The 19504-nt window shown below is 59.1% G+C and overlaps 1 protein-coding gene across 2 annotated transcripts in view; it reads right to left on the reverse strand.

Annotated features, from left to right (window-relative positions):
* The window catches only part of GSG1L (GSG1 like), a 173520-nt gene that overhangs the window by 55135 nt on the left and 98881 nt on the right, over positions 1–19504 (reverse strand). The window contains exon 3 of one of the 2 annotated variants that reach the window (XM_081300076.1): positions 1665–1817. The exons of the other annotated variant lie outside the window; for it this stretch is intronic. Coding sequence (XP_081156202.1) covers positions 1665–1817 — 153 coding nt within the window. The remainder of the gene's footprint in view (positions 1–1664; positions 1818–19504) is intronic. 2 annotated transcript variants of the gene reach the window in all.

The raw sequence follows: 19504 nt of genomic DNA on the forward strand, positions 1-19504 counted from the left end.
CCTGGGCCACAACCATCGTTCGTGACTGGAGTCACCAGGTTGAGGGGGAAGGCTGGGTGCTTGGGACCACCAAGAGGGTTCTTTGAAGGAGAGATGAAGGGGGACGCTCCACGCACAGCACGCAGACCAGCTCAAAGTGGACTAGTGGTCCTTCCCCTCCTGACCACATTGCCCCTTGCTCTGAATTCCTCCATGGCTCCCTATTGCCGGCCTGGTGAAATCTGAAGATCTCTGCGAAGTGTCAAGACCCTCCCTCAGCTCTCAGTCTTTCTGAACATCCTACAGGAAATTCCCAGACTCTGCCCCCCACCAGGCTGGGCCATGCCGCTGCCTCTGAGTTGCCCACAGAGTGGACTCTGCCTGCCCTTCCAGGCCTCGGCTCAAAGGCTGCCTTCCTCATGCCCCACCCTGCCCACCCCCACGCCCTGGGCAGAGGTCGGGTGGGTACCACACCAGGGGTGCAGAGGTCCACACAGTCGTCATCACCTGAGCCTGTCCCTCTGCAGGACAGCAGCCTTCACGAGGCCTGAGCCTTCTTCCTCCTACTCCTTCCACCTCCCCGCTCGGTGGCCGTGTGCAGCAGGCGGTCAATAAATGCTGAGCACATGAGAAACAGGTTCTCAGTCTCCAGGAGCTGGTGACTGGCCGGGCAGAGCCCCCGTCATCGTGTTGTGGTGGAGATTCAAGCCACACGCGGCTCCTCAGCGGGATGGATGGCCACCAGGCCAAGTGTCACTCCGGGCATGGGGCCTCCTGGAGCCAAGCTCAGGGACACCTTGGATTCCCTCTGACACACCCTCCACCTAGGGGTTACCCCAGGCCCTGGGCAGCAGGCCACCGAATCCAGGGGCCTTTTCTTGGTGTCCTGTGGCTGCACTTCTCTGAGTGGCACGATGCTGGTGACTGTCCCCTCCTTCCTGAAACCCTCGAAATTTTTGCCTCTGAGGTCTTTTCCCGCAGTCTCTGACCCCCCACGCCCCCCTCTAGCTTCTGTGTGTTTGACTGTCTGCGTCCTACTCAGCATCTCCGGGTGGAAGGGTCAAAGGCGAATAAACTGAGGCAGAGGGGTGATGTGGATGTCTTTCACCCCAATGAGCACCCTCTTCTTCTTCTTTTTTTTTGTACCAGAGATTGAACCCAGAGCCGCTTTACCACCAAGCCACACCCCCAGCCCTTTTTAAAATTTTATTATTATCATTATTTTTAAATTTTGAGACAGGGTCTCGCTAAGTTGCTTAGGGCCTCACTAAGTTGCTGAGGCTGGCCTCCAACTTGTGATCCTCCAGCTCGAGCCTCCCACATCGCTGGGATTTCAGGAGGGCCTCGCTGGGCCTGGCCCTTCTTCTTTTTCTAATTGGTGTGTGCACACAAGGGTGCCTCATGCATCCTGGGCAAATGCTCTACCACTGAGCCATAACCCCAGCCCCACAAAAGCCACCACGACCCACCCCTTCTGTAAAACCACCCTCTCCGCCTGCGCCCTGGATCCGCCCATCACCAAGCTGTCAGGCTCCGAGGGGCGGGGCTGGGGGCGGGGCTCTGTAGCCCCAGGACTCCGCCCAGCTCGCGGCACGGGACGGACACGCCCCTCAGCCTGGGTCCAGGGCTGCGCTCCCGGCTGGCCGCTGGTGCTGCCCGCCCGCCCCTGGCCGCGACCGCCCTACCTGAGAGCACCGTGAAGACGGCGGCGAAGGCGTTGAGCTTGAGCCCGTCGATGACGCTGCTCGAGTGGAAGAGCTCGAGGCACATGAGGCTGAAGCCGACCACCAGCAGGAGGATGTAGAGCACCTCGGAGACCACCGACAGCCACAGCACCCCTGCAGAGGACAGCAGAGGCCCAGGTGAGGGCCGGCTCCCCGACGGTCCCCGCGGATGGAGGGACCCGCCGCGCCGCCCTCTCCGGGGACTGGTCGGAACCCAGCCAAGCCAGCCGGAGTGTGGCTGCCTCTGCTGACCGCTACTGGCCAGAGGGGTGCCACCCACCAAGGGCCTCTCCCCTTTATCCCCGGGCTGGGCTGCGTGGCTCGGGTGGGGCCGGGGCTGAGCTGCAGAGGTGCCAGCAGATGGCCTCCCTGGGGGGCTTCGTCTGCAGCCTGACCAAGATCCCCGGTGCTGACCAGGGGGCATAGGGTTCTCTGTCACCTGCGGCCCTAAGAATCCCAAGTCACACCCGCACATCATGCTGCCCTCCAGGGACACCTACACCTTTACCTGCCCTGTGTCCTTCCCTGCTTTTTTCTAGAAGTCACACCTGCTATTCAACCTGGTGACTCTCCCAGCTATTATGTCCCGCCCTTCCAGATGCAGATGATTGGTCCAGTCTGATCATCGGACCCAGAACGGACCAATCAAAGCCCTTTTCTAGGAATCTGAGCAGGGAGCCACAGAGACAGACCAGGAGAAAGGAGCTCAGAAGAGAGTCAGAGCATGTGAGCGCCTGGATCCAGCCATTCCTGAAGGCCAGCTCCACGCTGAGCCTTCTAATGGTTTAGCTATTCAAATTTTGTCTTCCCTAGCCAAGATAGCATGGCTTCCTTTCCCCCACACGGCCCCCTAGTTTAGGGGGCATCTGCTGTTCCTCTACCCCACATTCTTCCCTTTTCTTCCTACATCCTTTCTTCCAGTCTTGGTGGTTGAGTTGCTGCTAACCCACATCTTGGTTCCAAGTTTGGGGTACAGGGGCTCCTATCTAGCCAGTCATAGCTCCATGTCTCTCAAACAGCAGTTTGAGCTCAGGAATGACTCTCTGTGCCTCAGTTTCTTTCTCTATGAAGTGGGTATTTATTTGTATTCCTGTGAGGCTTCTGTTATACCGCAGTGTAAGGATCCCAGGATCAGCACACGGAGAGGCCTTGCATCACGTGTATTATTACAGTGGTCCTATGGGAGAACATGGTGGGGACACGGCCAGTGGGCTGGACATGGAGCTCAGGGACCCTTGACCGGGGGAGATGGAGACCCACAGTCAGATTCAAGAGTGAGAAATGAAGCCCGTGATTTCTGAGAATCGGGGGGAGACGAGGAGGGGGAACTGTAACCTGTGTAGCTGACTCTGCAAGCCCCACTAGTTGGGGGGTTCAAGCAAGACCCGTGCTTTAGAAAAGGGACACGGCCCAGGCCTGACTGGTCAGAGATGGCCCCGTGACCCACGTCTGTTTCATGAGCCTGGGCCACAGGACTTTTGCAGGAACTCGCAGGAAAGAGACGCCTTTCTTTCTGCCAGGTTGGAGGTTGGAAGGTGGGAACCAGCTGAACTGTGTGGGAGCAGAACCTTCCAGAAGGTGAGGTGGATGTCAGGCTGAGACAGGGCGGGAGGCTGTATCCCAGTGACGCTGTCTGGTCCCGCGATCCAGCCAGGCCCAGGTAAGCTTGAGGGAGCACTCACACCACTCTCCGTTGCTGTCCTCTGAAACCGTCCTGTGTGTGTTCTTCCGACCTCTGCGGCTCCCCATGGTGCCCCCTCCCATGGGAACACGTCCCAGGGAGCACCCAATGGATCCTGTTTACTAAATGAAGCAAACAAACAGCTAATTCTGGGCCCCCATCTGTTTGCTAAAGAAAAATCCAGATTCTGAAACACCCACTATCCTTTCGAACAAATGGGGCTTTCAGAGTTTGGGGAGAACTTTTCTCTTTCTCTTTCTCGTCTTGCTACAAAAATATCGCGTCTCCTGAGCAGTCCCTTGGATTTCTGAGAGAGAATGGTGCGCTCTTGGCAGCCGGGCGCTGTTGGAACACTCCCTGGCACGGGTGCACAGCTCCGGGGCCCTCGGCTGGCCCAGCGCCCACCAGGCAGCGGGAGGGAGGCAGGGAAGAGAGGGGAGCCGTGCCGTGCCAGGAAGCTGGCTTCCCAGGACGCGTGACAGCCGCGACTCGGGAGCCTCCCGGGGGCCCTTGTCCCAGCCCACGCGGCCCTGGGCCAGGCGTCCCTCCCACGTGCACGCACAGTAGGGCCCTGCTCTGCTTTTTCAGATGGGATGAGGGGGTGGGTGCAACCGGGGGGGGGGGGTGCAGCCCAGGGACAGCAAGCAGGAGCCCAGGGTGGCCATGTGGCCTCCTTCTCCCTCTAGCTCCTCTCTGGGATGGGCAGTGAGCCCTGCCCTGTCACAGGCCAGCCGGGATCGGGCTCCTCAGCCCTGCTGCCTGGCTAGATCCGTTCCCGTGCCTTCTGGCCGCTGCAGGCTGGAGCATGTTTGAAAGTCTCCAACCCCTGTCCCCAAGCCGCGGAGCGTCGCAAGGACAGCAGCCATGATGATCATCACCGGGTTTCTGCTGAGGGCAGCAGCCAGGGTCACCATACAGCTTGACAGTTAGGAAGTGATGGTGACGTGCCCGGTCCCCATGACCAATGCTCATGACCGATCTCCTGGACATTCTTTTCAGTGTTTTTACTCTTTGGAGAATGGTTTTGGGGCGATGGGACCCCACTTTGCCCATCTTGGCTCCAAAAGTGCCTGGGAACTTACATGTCCCTCTCTGGGCGGTCATCAACCTGCGTGTGACCAGTGGGGCCCTGTCCTGGGGCTCTGGCTGGGGCAACTCTGAGGTGACCCACACTGTAGGGAGGACCTGGCCGTTGTCCACCTTAATTCCCTTTTGTCCCTCCAACCCGTTCTGAGTCATTTCCCTTCCTCGGCTTATCTCACGTTCCAGAATCAGCGAGCCCCGCGGGCCCATCACCGTGCAGGGGACCGAAACTGTCCCCTCAGCAGTGATGTCTTCCCTGGCACGCGCAGGACCCTGCCGACGCAGACCGAGGGGACCGTCCAGCAGACCACAGTTTGACCAGGACGGCTCGATGACACGTTTCTTGCCCCACCTGCTCTAGTTCTTTCCCTGGGCAACCCTGGAGCTGGGCAGGTCCCCTGCCTCCTCCCAGTGTGGCCACAGCGAATGAACTAGGTTCCGGAGCCAGGCCTCTGTCCCCAGGGGCTACGCGAGCCTGGCTGGTGCCAGGAAGATGGTTATTGTCTGGTTCCCACCATGAACCACCTCCCTCCCGTCCCCAGCTCCCTCCCAGTGTCCCCTGGCAGCAAAGACCTGTATGCAAATCCTGCTGCTGGGGACGGGGTGAGTGCGGGGACCAAGGCTTCCTGGGTGAAGGACCTCGTTCCGGGTGTTCTCGGCCCCCCCAGGGGTTCCTGAGCCAGGATTTGAGGAGCAGGGTGGCCCCCGAGTGGGGTGCAGTGGCCCTTTGGTTCTCAGCAGTCCCAAGCCCTGCCGGCCACCAGTGGGACATGGGAGGTCAAGAGAGGGACACCCTGGAGGCTGGGGGGAGGCCGGGCTTGACTTGGGCGCACAGGCCAGTGAGGCCCCCTGAAGGGTCTCTGCAGGGGGACAGCAGAGAATGGACAGAGGAACCTGGTGACAGGGAGCCCGGCCAGGGTCTCTAGCCGCTCCCTGCCCTCAAGATGACGGGGGACGGGCTGTGGCCACGATAAAGTTGAACACCAGCGGTTGAACCCGAAGACCCCGCGGTGTTGTCCCCCAGCCGTGGACCAGGCTCTGGGGAGGTGTTTGCTGATGTGGACGGCGATGGCGGCTGGAGGCTGGGAGCCAGTCGGTGCCTCTGAGAGGCCCGTGGGGCACTAAAGGGCAGCTGGGGGAGGGACCCAAGGGGACAGCAATACTAAAAGGGAGGGGCCGGGGGCCACAGAGGTCCAGCAGATGCCACGGGGAGGCCTGGCTGCCCACAGCCCCTGGGGTGCGCCACCACTTGCTGGCCCCTGTGTCGCTCTGCCCAGGGATGCCCACTCTGCCCACCACGAGGGCTCCGTGTCGCACTGAGGTGGTGCCCAAGTCCTGAGGTGGGCCCTACTGGGACGCAGTCAGCACCTCTGTGTCTTCCCACGGATGGCTTAATGCTGAGTCATGACATAAAATTGTCACAGCCAAAGAGCGAAGGAACCAGTCACTTCCCGCTATGTCTGAACCTCTTCTTTCCTCCATGGGAAGGGGCGTGGGGTGCTGTGTGTCCCCAACACCTTCTGACACTTGGGCATGATTTTTAAGCTGAGCGTGGGCCCCAGGCTCAGAATCTTCCTGGCCAGTCAGTGTGACCGTGTGAGCCACCTCCTGGGCTGAGGTCCTCCGTCACCCCACCCAGGCACCCCTCTCTGTGCCCACCCTGCTCTGTGCCCAGGGCGCTGACCTGCCCATCTCCCTGCTGCTGGGTGGGAGAAGCCGGGCTCACCCTCCTGGAGCATCCCTGCCTGGACTTTGTCCTCCTGCCTGTGACTTCCACTCCTGGGGTCCCCCACCCCAGGTCGGGGCTCACTGGCTCTCGATCACTGCCCCCACCCTTCCCCACCTGCCTCGGGCAGTAGCAGCTCCCCACTGTTCGCCTGGGGGGCCCCAATTCCGAGCCCCGCCCTTCCTCGGTTTATCAGCCGCCTCCATTCCAGCCACCCGGGCTGGGTCCCCCCTGACTCATCTCGTGTCATTGCAATAAATCCTGGTCCCCTGATGGAGCAGGGTCCAGGCCAGTGCTTCAGAGTTGCTCCCGACCAGCAGCCTCGGGGTCTCCTGGGGATGGTGGTGCAATGTCGGGGACTTCACCCACCGGGGACCTGCTGGAGGAGGGTCTTGGTGGCGGAGCCCCTGCTGCATCCTAAAGCCCCCATCCCGCCCCCCGCGGTGGGGACACAGCTCTCATCCGAGACCCACTAACCTAAGGCTCTTTTTAAAGTGGACGGCGCATGCGTGAACGCGGAGATGGGAAGGGACACCCCAGGGCCAGCGGCGGGGAGATGGGAAGGGACACAGGGCCCGCGGCTCATTGGAGGCTCATCGCCGTGGCCAGGCGGGGCAGAGGTTTCATAATCACAGAGATGATTGTCACCAGTCTCCAAAACCTGCCGCTAATGGCTCGATTTGCAGAGGAGAATGGGTGACCTCCGGGGGCAGAAGGAGTGAAGTGATTTGTCACCTGGGGCAGGGCCCCTGGGTGACAGCCCGCCCTGCTGCCTGCACTTCTTGCCTTTTTAAAAAAAAAAAAAACGGCCTGGGAGCCCAGGAGGCCAGGAGGCCAGCTCTGACCCTGGTGGAGTTGATGGGTTTGCAGGAACCGTCCCCCCTCGCCCATCCCCCCTGGAGAAGAGCGTCCCCAGGGCTCCTGGGCTGAGGGGGGGGGGGACAAGTCCTGGCTGCGTGACCTTGCCTGGGGCCTGAGCCCTGGGTCCCTGGGCCTCACAGACAAGTCGTGAGCACTGGACTGGACAAGACCTGTCAGTGCCACGCACCTCACCCTTGGGGAGTGTTCAAGAAAGGTGACCACGACTGCCACTCGAAAATGAGTCTAACTATGGGAGGCACCGGAGAGCCCTGAGGTCCAAACTGAGCTCGGGCTGGTGCCCACGGAGGTGGGTGGGCAGATCACACGACCTGGCCTCTCTGCAGTCAAGAGGGGCCATAAACACCGGGTGCATGAGCCTCTGGCACCGTCACACAAGGCTTGTTGTTTACAGAGTAAACTCTGCTTCAAGTGTAGAAAGGGGCTGGGGCTGGGCTCATGGCTGCCTGGCATGTGTGAGGGGCCGGGTTCGACCCTGAGCACCACATAAAAATAAATAAGAGTAGAAAGGGTCCTCTCTAAACTAACAATAAAACAGCAGAGTATAGAAGCAGAGTTATGTAGCTGTTCATGATCAGACACGACATACTGTCCATCTTTTTCTATGTATTTATTTTTTGAGGGATACCTGGGATTGAACCCAGGGGCACTTAACCACTGAGCCACTTCTCCAGCCCTTTTTATGTTTTATTTTGAGACAGGGTCTCACTAAGTTGCTTATGGCCTTGCTAAGTTGCTGAGGCTGGCCTCAAACTTGCGATCCTCCTGCCTCAGCCTCCCAAGCATTCTTGATAACTGGTATGCACCACCGCAGCTGGCTGTGCATCTACGTTACACGACAGCCTGCACAGTAGGTGTGTTGACACCAGCATTGCCACAAGTAGATGAGTGACGCACGGCGATGCTGGGACGGCCACATGAGCGCTGGACGACCGGAAAGCCTCAACTTCATCGTAGTCTGGGGCCGCCTTTGCATTTGAGCTGGGGGGGGGGTCTCTGATGACCCTCTAGTGTGTGCCCTGATTGCAGGGACAGCCCCAGCTCAGCCCCACAGCGGGGTGCGGGTCAGGTAGTAGACGGTTATACGTGGCGATGAGGTGGAGATGGTGGCCCTGGGCCATTCCATCTGGGGCAGCTCCTGACCCTGCCAGGGACTAGCAAGGAGACATGTCCTCTGTACCCGCTGAACCTCAGTTTTCTCACACGTAACATGGGTCCAGGAGTCCACTCTGTGGACTCACTGGTGAGTCAGGAGGTCAGGAGAGCCGCGTGTGGAGGGTCAGCTGTGCTAGATGACGTCTCCAAGGCCACGCAGCCAGGGAGACCCAGGCCTGCCACAGGAGCCTGCCACAGGAGCCTGCCAGGTGTCAGACAAGTGAGGCCATTGAGGGGGTCGGAGGGGACGGTGGCCAAGTCCCACGGAGTCCCAAGGTGCAATGCTATTTCAAAAGGAAATATTTTTTTTTTCTCAAAAAAAAAATCCATCACTTCAATGCATCAGATCAATAAGTCACGGGGCAGCGGCTGGTGGCGGAGAGATGGGTGAGCCGCCCCTGATCCTGAGCACGTTAAATCATGTAAATGACATGAGCCAGGCCTCGGTGACAGCTGCTGTTTGTGAAATGTCAACGGGAAGCTCACAGGCAGCAAGGGATGCACGTAGGGCTGGTGGGAAAGGCCAGGGCCCCAGGGAACCGCAGGGGGACTTCAGGGGGCTCGGAGCCACCACCCCCCTCAGAGGAAGGACCCCGGTTCCAGGGAGAATCTGGGACCTGCCCACGCCCCAGAGCAAGTCGGGGAGCGAGTGGAGGAGGGAGGTGCCTTGGGTGCTGTCACCAGGACGGGGGGCTCCTTCAGAGCTGGGGCAGGGGAGCCACAGATGGTGGCTCTCGCCGTCCCCCTGGGGAGCCCTGCAGCCGCAGACCCCTGCAGGACCCCCCTGCCCTGCAGCTCAGCTTCCCCCGTGAAGGCCGTGGGCTCCCGCCGAGCTGCCGGGGGCTGGATCCAGCCCACAGAGGGCCTTGTTGGGCCCACACGGTGTTTTTAAAAATATCTGAATTCATTATCGACATTTAAAAATAGGAAACTCCTCATAAAAATCCAGATTTTTTGGACTCTGTTCGTGCAACGAGTGGATGCAATACCGGACCCGCGTCCCCACGCGGTGACTGCTCCGGGGCCAGGCTGAGGCTGTCCCCTCTCCACAGGGCACCACTGTCAGGCCAGCACAGCCCCCACCTGGCCACCACGCTCCTGCCGGGCCCCACGAGCATCTGAGTTTACAGTCCCCTCAACCGTCGGTGTCACGTCTCCCCCGACGACGCTCTGCAGCCAGGCAACATCTGAAGACCCGGACGGTCCCCCTGGTATCACACTCTCAATCACCCACTGACTCGGAGCCTGGGGGTTCCAGCAGGCTCAAGGGTGTCCCTTTTCAGAGTTACATGAAAGGCGTTTGACTCAGGTGCCCTGAGTGGCTTGTTGGACCCGGGGGCTCTTCCTGAGAGTCATCTTGCCCACCCTGTTCCATGTCCCTTCCACAAAGGCCCAGAGAGGGTGAGTGAGTTTCCCAAAGCCACAATGCTCAGAATCCTCCTTTAACAAGTGAGAAAAACTTTAGGCTTTGACTCGAGGTCCTAATGGAGGTCAGGCTGGATCCATCACGGGAGGTGTGGGCAGTGCTGGGTGTCACAGCACTCGGGAAAGGACTGCCAGCCCAATGCCGGTCACTGGGCTCTTTGGGAAGGAGCGTGGGGCCTGGGTGACCGTTTTCTGCATCTCCGTCTTCTTCACGGCCTGAAGTGAAGCCCTTCCCAGCCCCACTGACTCCCGGTCTGCAGCCAGCCAGGTCCCCAGCCCACACAGCAGCCCGGCCAAGCCGGAGGCCACTGCGTTCCGATGTCTTCATGTGGCCTTCCGGAAACAGCAGATCCCCAGCCTCAGCACCTGAGGAAGAGCGGCTGTCCAGCATGCCCACCTCTTGGGGTGCCCCCCCAGACGTCCACGTCCTAATCCCCAGGTCTGTGACATGCTGCCTCGCAGGGCACAAGGGACTGTGCCGATGTGAGATGGAGACGTCCTCCTGGTTACCTGGGTAGCTCAGTGGAACCACACAGGGTTATAAGAGGGGACCCGGAGGGCTATAGTCAGAGATGGAGACGTGGCCACAGAGGCAGAAGTTGAAGGGACGTGGGGCTGTAAGCCAAGGTCACATGGGTGACCTCTAGAATCAGGAAAAGGCAAGGAGACAGGTCTTCCTTTCAGCCTTCGGAGAGGAACACAGCCAGGAAGCCCTGTGGTGTCACCCCTGAGACTCCTCCAGGATCCTGACCTCCAGAAGGTGAGCTGAATCTGCTGTTTTAAGCCACGAGGAGGTTTGTGGTCATTTGTTACATCAGCAACAGGAAACTAATACACCTCCTCCGCATTCAAGGGCCCTCCTCCAGGGAGTCTCTCCTGACCACCCAGATGCTGTGTGGTCCCTGGAGAGTCCCTCCGCCACTCCCCGTGGTGGGGAGAGCCTGGACTTGGGGTTAAGCAGATCTGAGTTTGACCTTGACCCTTGCCTGACCCCTCTGAGCCTCAGTCTCTTTGGGGTCAACAGGGCCAATCTGACAGGTTTCCCGTCGAGTGACTCAGCTCCAGGCAGGTCCCTGGGGATCGTGGCCTAGCCAGCCAAGGAGCTGGGCCCAGAGACGGGAGACCCCTCCCTGCCGCCGTCACAGCTGCACAGGCGGTTAATCATCGGGACAGATTCTGACAACGCCGCTTGCCCCCGGAGTTCCACAAGGCCCTGGTCCCTGTCGATCCAGGAACAGCTCTGGCAGACGTGCCCTTTAGAGGTGGCTCTGCTGGAATCCGCCAACGGTCCGCCAGCCTGGGAGATGTGTCGTGGTGACCTTGGCCTTCAGCATCGGATGACAGCAATTTTTCTTTCTTTTCAGGATCCAGAAACTGACTTTGAAAATAAGCTGTGGTCCGCACAGCCTGGGGCTGCAGGTGGGCAGAGGGCGGTCAGGCGGGGACTTAGGGGAGTGACCTGGGTGAGTTCCTGTCACACGGGCCCTGCCAGGTCACCCTGGGCCAATGCTCCTCTCCTGCCTCCCTGGGCCTCCCTCCGCCTCCCTCCCTGGGCCTCTCTCCCTGGCCGCACCTGGGCCTCCCTTCCTGGGCCTCCCTCCCTGGGCCTCCCTCCCTGGCCTCCCTCCCTGGCCGCACCTGGGCGGCCCTGTAGGCAGAGGAATGGCCAGGACCGTCACCTGGCTGAGGACGGGTGTGGAATCTGTTTGATTTTGTTCTTTCTTATGTTTGTTCCTCCCCCACCCCCCGCCTTCTCTCTCTCTCTCTCTGTTTTCCTTCCTCCTTTCTGTCTGTCCATCTGTCTCTCTCCCCTCCTACCACTTCTCTCTCTCCCTCCCTCTCCCTCTCTCTCTCTCTCTCCCTCTCCCCCCCCCCTCTCTCTCTCTCTCTCTCTCTCTCTCTCTCGGCGCATGTGGTACTTTAAAAAATATGAATTCAATGCCATGTCAATGTTGAAAAATGGGGAAATCACATGGAAATGGAGATGCTGTCGCCAACCTGGCGGCCAGGGCCACGTCCCCACTCGAGGACAGCGGTGGGGGCCCAGTGACAGCTGCCCCGGCCCTACTTGGCCGCCGTCTCCATCCCTCCCCGTCGTCCCGCCCCAGAGGCTGAGGGCTACCTCCCAGAGACCCTCAGAGTCTGAGCAGCGTCCTCCGTAATGACAGCGGCCAGGCAGCAGCAGGAGGGCAGGAGGAGCCAGGCCACAGCTGGGGAGGAAGCCAGCCGAGCGTGCTGGGAAAGGCCCCGCGTCCAGGAGCCTGCCAGCTCCTGTCCGGCTGCCACCTGCTGCACAGTGGGTGTGACAGGGGCTGGTCCCCGTGGAGGGGAGAAATAAGGGAAGTGCCTACCTGATGTGGGGAAGTAGTGCAAAACCCAGCTTTGTTCCTGACCCGCTGTGTGGCCCTGAGCAAGATACCTTACCTCTCTGAGCTTCCGTTTCTTCCTCCTCCGAGGGTGATTTTGAGGGTTAGAAGAGACATGGAAAGAGGCACATCCCAGGCTCGGCTCTCGATAAGCCTCACCAAGTGCCAGCTTCCCCTTGAGCAGATGAGAATGTGGAGGCTTGGGGAAAAAAAAAACTCGTGTGTCCAGCCTGAAAGATCCAGGCGGGGGGTGGTGTGCAGAGCTGGTCCCACTGGGCGGCGTGGGTTTCCAGCTGCATCCTGACCCACCCCCACTGTCCTGACAAGTGGTCGGAGACGTGTCGGTCACCCGATGGCGACTGTGTCATATGTCACCCAGCAGTGCCAAGGACTGTGCTGCGTCCCGGACAGAAACTCATTTCACTCCACCTCAGAGCTGGGTGCTCCTGGGACCTCCCTGCTACACAGGAGAGGAAACTGAGGCCCAGGCAGGTCACGTAGCCCGCCCAGCCCTGGCTGGTAAGTGGCAGCCTAACTGGACTCCCTCTGCATGGCCGGCCCTGCGGGGGGCTCTGGCTGGTTCCTGGCAACAAGCGTTTGAAGTAGGAGAAATAGGCTCTGTGTTATAAGGGAGGACACTGAGGCACAGAGAAGTTGACCTTTTGCCCAAGGTCACACAGCATCTGCAAGGGGCATCAGGAACGGCCCCCAGGCCTGTCTGAGCCTCATCCTCTCATTCTCTGCACCTCTCTTCTGGGCCACAGACCCCTTTGGCACCTAGGAAAGCCTGGGGTTCTCCAAATATTGTTTTTTAAAATATTTTTTTTAGTTGTAGCTGCACATTTATTTTTTTTCCCCCAGTGGTGCTGAGGATCGAACCCAGTGCCTCGCATGTGCTAGACGAGGGCTCCACCGCGGAGCCACAACCCCAGCCCCCCTCCAGATATTGTTTTTAAACACACAGAGCAAGCACACATGGAATTGCAAAGGAGCCAACTGAACTGAAATGGAGCTATCAAAGCACGTTTAAATGAGATGTGTAATACTGATCCTCGCGCTTCGTTATTAAGGCGTGAAAGAACGGGAACTGCCACTGTGGAGAGGGAATGTTCTGCCACCACGTTCGAGGTCCCCTGAATCCTGCCCGCTGACCCCCTGGGAGTGTCAGGTGAAGAGTCTCCACTCATCAGCCGTTGGCCAAGGCGTGTTGCTAAATGGCAGGTTCCTGGGCTGGTCCCCAAGGGGTCTGATGCCTCGGGTCCGGGAAGGGGCTGAGCGACGCCTTATGGGACGGTGACCCCCAGCCACTCTTCCTCCTGCACCCTGTGGTCTTTTCCCCACCTCAATGTCACTTGAAATGGTGACAGGCGTGGGTTTCTCTGGGTCTGGTCTGCCCACCGATGTCATGAGGACCCCACAGGGACAGGCTGTGTCCCGTGTGACAGGAGACACTCAGCAAATTCAGCCGTCCCTGGGATTCCCTGGGGGACTGGTTCCAGAATCCCCCACAGATCCAAAGTCCACAGATGCTCAAGACCCTTAGGTAACAGCCAGCATCTGTTCGTGACCTGCACGGCCTCCTGCCTACAGTACATCACCTGTAATGCTAGGACAGCAGAGTGGTACGAGAGTCGCTGCTACACGGTATTATTATTATTATTATTATTAATCTTTGGTATTCAGGGGCACTTGGCCACTGAGCCCCTCCCCAGCCCTATTTTGCATTTTATTTAGAGACAGGGTCTCACTGAGTTGCTTAGGGCCTGGCTTTGGCTGAGGCTGGCTTTGAACTCGTGATCCTCCTGCCTCAGCCTCCCAAGCCGCTGGGATCACAGGCCGGGTACTGGGAGAAGCCTGTGCGCGTCTCGTGCAGATGCGAAGTTTCTCCACCTCTTTCTGATCTGCGCCTGGTGGAGTCTGAGGCCGGGAACCGGGGGACACGCTGCACCTGCTGAGAGGTGAGAAGAGGGGGTTCCAGACCCACAGCAAAGAGACCCGAAGCAGCTTCTTGGAGGAGGTGGGAGGCCCCCGAGTGAGGGCCGCCTAAAGGCCAAGGTCAAGGGCAAGGAGGACCCAGAGATGAAAAGGTTCAGACCCTCCATCGACATTTACAGGGAGGGAGGCCGATGATCCAGGGAGGCCGACGGCCAGAGGAGCTGACCTCAGAGCTGGGGCAGGGCTCACGGACTCATTCGTCCATTCATTTTGGGGGGCAGAGAGGGTTCAAATCCCACCCCGCCCCCTGCGCCCCCAGCCGAGGGATGCGGGCAGGTGTCTGGATCTGGCTGGGCCTCCTCCCGTCTGAAGTGAGGCTTGACGGAGTGTGGAGGGACGGCCCCGGGGAGGGACAGGTGTGGCATCTTGTCTTCTTATTGCTCTTTGGTGCCGGGGCCAGAAGGCGGCAGGAAAGTCCCCTCAGGGCCTCCGCAGAGACCCGAGGCCCGTCAGCCCCGGGGACAGCGAGCAGGGACGAGGGGAAGAGGAGGGGCGGCCTGGCCGGGCTGGGGGGTCCCCAGGGCTCATGGAGGAGACAGCTCTCGAGAGTCTGGAAGGTTCCAGGGAAAGTGAACCAGACCGAGGAAGCAGGACCCCGGAGCTGGGGAGGCCCAGCCAGAGCCCAACTGCGGGGGCCAGGGGCGGGCAGAGGAGGCCAGAGGAGTGGCGAGGTCACAGCTGGGTGTCCCGGTCCGGTCCGAGACCCTGCCAGCTGCTGTGCAGAGGAGGAGCCGGCGGGTCCACCTCGTCCTGTGGGGGGATGGCCATGGGGACTCGGGGAAGCAACGGGGCCTCCTGGGCAGCAACGGGGCCTCCTGGGCAGCAACGGGGCCTCCTGGGCAGCAGGAACCAAGGTTGGGGGGCTCCAAGCCAGACGAGCCTCCTGGGGGCAGCACAGAGGGGTCACCCCGAAGACTCCAGGCCACGCCCACTCCAGGCCACGCCCACTCCAGGCCACATCCCCAGGACAAGTAACCAAGGTGGCAGACTCCCACCTGACGCCATTAACCCCTCCCCCACCAGCCGTCATGGCCTGTCCTAGTGGGTGCTGAGGGAGGGGCTCCAGCTGCTGAGATGCCCCCTCCCCTGGGGGCCGTGGAGGGACAGCCACCTGGCAGCAAGGATGAGCCACAAAGGACCAACTCCACCTGTACTGTGGCCCTTCACTGTCTCCCCTATGGCCTCTCCTCTTGTCCCCTGCCCCCCTCACTTCCTGCTGTCACAGAGGTCTCCTTGAAAATCCTTACATGCAACAGGCACGAGTCTGCCCTGAGGCTTTGCACTGGCTGTTCCCTCTGTCGGCAATGCTGTTCCTGCAGGGTCTGCTGTGGCTTGGATATGATCTGAGTGTGACCCCAAGGGTGAATCTATTGAAATCTAACCCCCACTTGTTTGTCACTTCTCAACCATGGCTTCCCTAATCTCACTACTTAAGATTACCCCTTTCTGATACTTCTAGCCCCTTCCTTTATTTTTTCCCCCTAGTGTTTAGGGCTCTTTTGAGAAGGTCAGTCAAATCTGCTCTCCTCAAAGGCCTCCAGTGCTCTAATGACTTCCTGTTGTTCCTTCCAGGACCCTAATGAATCTGGCTCCCACCCTCCTCTCCAGCCTCCTCACCTGCCTCCCCAAGGCTCCTTTTCATCTAGAAAGGTACAAAATGCATTCTCACCCTGGGACCTTTGCACATGCTTTAACCACTTTGGATAGAAACATGGATACAAGAAACCTCTTGCTTTCCTCCTTAGATAAGAGCACAGCCCAGTAACAAGTGGGGTCGGTAACAAGTAACAAGAGCTGATCTCTAGGCATGGGCCGAAGAATGGGGGTAAAAATGTTCCGGGGCAGAACTCTCCGAGGGCTTATCTAAAGGGGTGCTGTCAGCAAGGCTGCTCCCGCACAGTGGATGGGCTTCCTTGGGCTGAGTAAGACATTCACCTTGACAGAGAAGGAGAAGCAAGGCAGCATTTCACCTGGGTCTGTCTTGCACTGCGAGTCTCCATCTTAGGACTCTGGGCTCAGACAGAATCTTTTCCAAAGCCCCAGCCCCCACCCGACCTCCACCTGGACCAAAGGGATCTGGGCTTTATCGTCTGGCAGAGGAGTCTAAAAATATCTGCACTCGCTAACTTCATGGGTTTATTCTCTCATCTGGGAGGCCCCCACAAAGCTTTTGCCAATATAAATGGCATTTCCTTTGGTATTTTTAAAGATCAGAGAATCCAAGGGAGTAAGCAAACTGGATGGAGGCCTTTGAGAAGGGAGCTTTCAAATGCCTCGTGTTTCAGGTTTTTAAAAAAAGTTTTTTTAAGGAGGCCCGAAAGGTTAGGTTTCCAAATAGTTCACAAAGGAAGGAAGCAACCTAAAGTCACATGGAGAAAGAGATCGACCTCCCTAGTTGTAAAATTTAGATTTAAATCCCCCTGAGGCGCTTCCTGAGCTGCCATGTTAAGCAAAGATTTTTCAAACATGAACTCAGCTAGGAGAGGCTAAAGGGAAAGAGGATTCTCCTCCAAGAAATACCCGCTGCTCACCTGGAAGTCGGTGGCCCTGTTTCCCAGGCTCCCTTGCAGGTGAGCGGGGCCATGGTGGGACTCGCCCTGGCCACCAGGCTCTGAGCAGACACAAGGAGTGGCTTTCAGGACAATGGTGGGAGAAGCTGGTGTGTGGCCCCTCCTCGCCCAAGCGGTGGGGTCACCTGTTGAGAGGTGAGTGTGGCCCTCCGCCTGGGGCCCTCGGTCCCTGGTTGTTCCCTCTAGAAGGTTCTTTCCTCTTATCTCACATGGTTGGCTCCTTTTATCCATTCCAGTCTCCAAGTGTCAGTTCCTCAGGAAGATCCAGAAGGTTCCCCCCCTGGACACTGCCCATTACGACATCAGGTGTCTCCCTAGCAGGTTTCCGGTTTGGAAATGATCTTGTCATCAGCTTCCTCTGTGAAATGGGCTCTTTTCTCTCCAAGATGATTCCGGAGACCCTGGTGGGGACCGACACCTGGTCTCTGCCACCACCACCCCTCCTGTGCCCTGGACCAGTCCAGCTACATCCCTTTGGGGATGGAGACTGGCTTTACCTTCCAGGTCCTCCCTGCGCGGTTCCCTGCCTTTGGAGGGGCAGCTGCTCACAGGGCGAAGCTCCAGGCCGGGGCGGAGCTTCAGGGTGGGCGGAGCTTCAGGGTGGGCGGGGCTCCAGGGTGGGGCGGGGCTCCAGGGTAGGGCAGGGCTGTGGGGCGGGCCTCCAGGGTAGGGTGGGCCTGTGGGGCGGGGCTCCAGGATAGGGCGAGGCTCCAGGCCTGGATCGTCAGAGTCCATGGTGATTGGTTCAGAGTTGGGCACGTGACTCAAGCTGAGCCAATCAGAGGCAGTCCTGGGACTTTGCGGAGATATCCGGCAAAGGGATGTTCCCTTCGGATGAGCGATTGCCAAGCGGTCCCAGGGAACTCTGCCAGGGAGTGAAGCCACACGTGAAGGCTGTGGTGACAGGCAAAGAAGCTGCATTCGAAGCGCGCTGTCGCCGCCGCACCTGGATCCAGCTGTGCAGGAACCAGATCTGTCCCTGCTCCCTGAGTCACTGGGCCCGTAAATTCCTCCAGACTCAAGCCTGTTTGCAGCAGGTTTTTTCTCTCTCTTATAGACAAAGCATCACTGTCCCCGTAAGGATGTCTATCACAGCGCTACGATGTTTGCTTACTGATTAGTCCCCAGGCCTATGAGCTCCCTGAGGCTCAGGGCAGGGTCCCTGGCCCCTCTGCCCCTCCACTGCCCTGCACAGCCCTGGCCAAGTGACCAGAGAAGACAGAAAGCTCGGCAGCTTCAGGGCCTTAATTGGGGACCTGCTCTGTCAGTTCCAGAAGCTTCCGACTGTGTGATCTGAGCAATTAACCTTTCTGCAGAGGCCAAGGCCAATTATATCCCGGGGGCCATCTGTGACATCTGCGAAATAGACCCGGTGCCTCAGCCTGGCTGTCTTGGGTTTTATAGGACAAATGTAGAGCCATCAATCTCCACTGTCGCCACTGCTGCTGCCCTGGTCCAGGCCTGCCACCGCTCACCAACTCCTCCCACTTCTGCCAGCCGGCTCTAGCACAGCCTGCACAGACTGTCCCCAAAGACCTCCGCAACTTCCCCCAGCTCCCCCCACCCCGCCCTTCAACGTCCCCAAACTCCCCACGTGGCAGATGCAAGCTGCCGCCAAATCTTCCTGGCTGCGCCCTTTGCAGGGCCCGCCCACCCCGACGCTCGGCTCAGCCACGTGATCGCTCTGGCCAATGGGGCACCAATAGACCAGACACCCGCACCCTGCGGAGCCCGCGCAGCGCTTCTGCCCGGCACCTGGCCCCACCCCGAGGCCATGCCCAGGCTAGCGTGCTGAGGACGAGGGCCTCAGGGCAGGACCAGGGCTCAAGCATTCTAACGGAGGTGGCTTGGTCAGTCTGTACCCTGGAGCCAGCCAGGCACACGGAGTGGACCCGTCTAGCCACCTGGTAGCTGTGAGAACCACAGATAGTCCTTGCGTGCCTCTGAGGGCTGTGGTCAGGTGCAGCACGGTCGTGGCAATGGCCCACGGACACGACCCACGCTTGCCCTGGATCCCGCCAGGCTTCGGTCTTCCATCTGCCTGGCTGCACTTCCTGGCCCAGTTTGGATCTGTGCCTTTGCCCATTTTGTGCAGCTAGAACAGAATACCTGAGTCTGGGTCATTTATAAAGAAGAGAGAAATTCATTCTCACAGATCCAGAGGCTGGCAAGTCCAGGATCAAGGTGTCAGCACCTGGTGCATCATCCCATGGTGGAAGGGGGAAGGTCAAGACAGAGCCAACCCACTCCCCAATTTTATAAGAGCATCCATCCTCTCATGAGGGCAGAGGCCTCATGACCTAAATACCTCCCCAGAGGCCCCACCCCCAACACGGTCACCCTGGGGGTGAAGTTTCCAGCCTGTGAATTTGGGGAGGGAGCAAAACCATTCAACCCATAGCAGACTTCCTGGCAAACTCCTACACATCCTTCAATACCCAGCTTGTCATCCAACAGGGGCTTCAGCAGCCCTCTTCCCACCCTCCCAAGGGTCATTAGCTCACTTTTTGTGTTCTTGCAGCAGCTGTGTTAAGGTGGGCTGCATCTGATAGGGGGGTTCAAGTCATGGCACCATTCCTTGCCAGCTCTGGGGACTTTGGGCCCATCGTTCAACTGGTCTGCACCTCAGTTTCCTTACCAGAAAATGGGACCATAGAAACGTCACCCACCTTGTGGTTAATTCACAGAGGGCCAGGTCCACAGCAAGGCCTCCGTGTAGTTAGTGGCTACCCTCATTACGATGGTGCTTCTCTGCACTAGGACACAATTATTTGCCTCCCTTAGGAGACTCTGGGCTCTAGCCATCAGGATCCTCATCTTATTCACCATGTCTTGCCCTCTGCCCAGGACAGAGAGGGCAATCCTAATGGAACGGTGAAGAAGTCAAGGAACCAGCCCTCAGGCACCAGGACCCCATTCCT

Source organism: Spermophilus citellus, assembly GCF_964194105.1.
Source record: "Spermophilus citellus genome assembly, chromosome: 6".
Classification (NCBI taxonomy): Eukaryota; Metazoa; Chordata; class Mammalia; order Rodentia; family Sciuridae; genus Spermophilus; species Spermophilus citellus.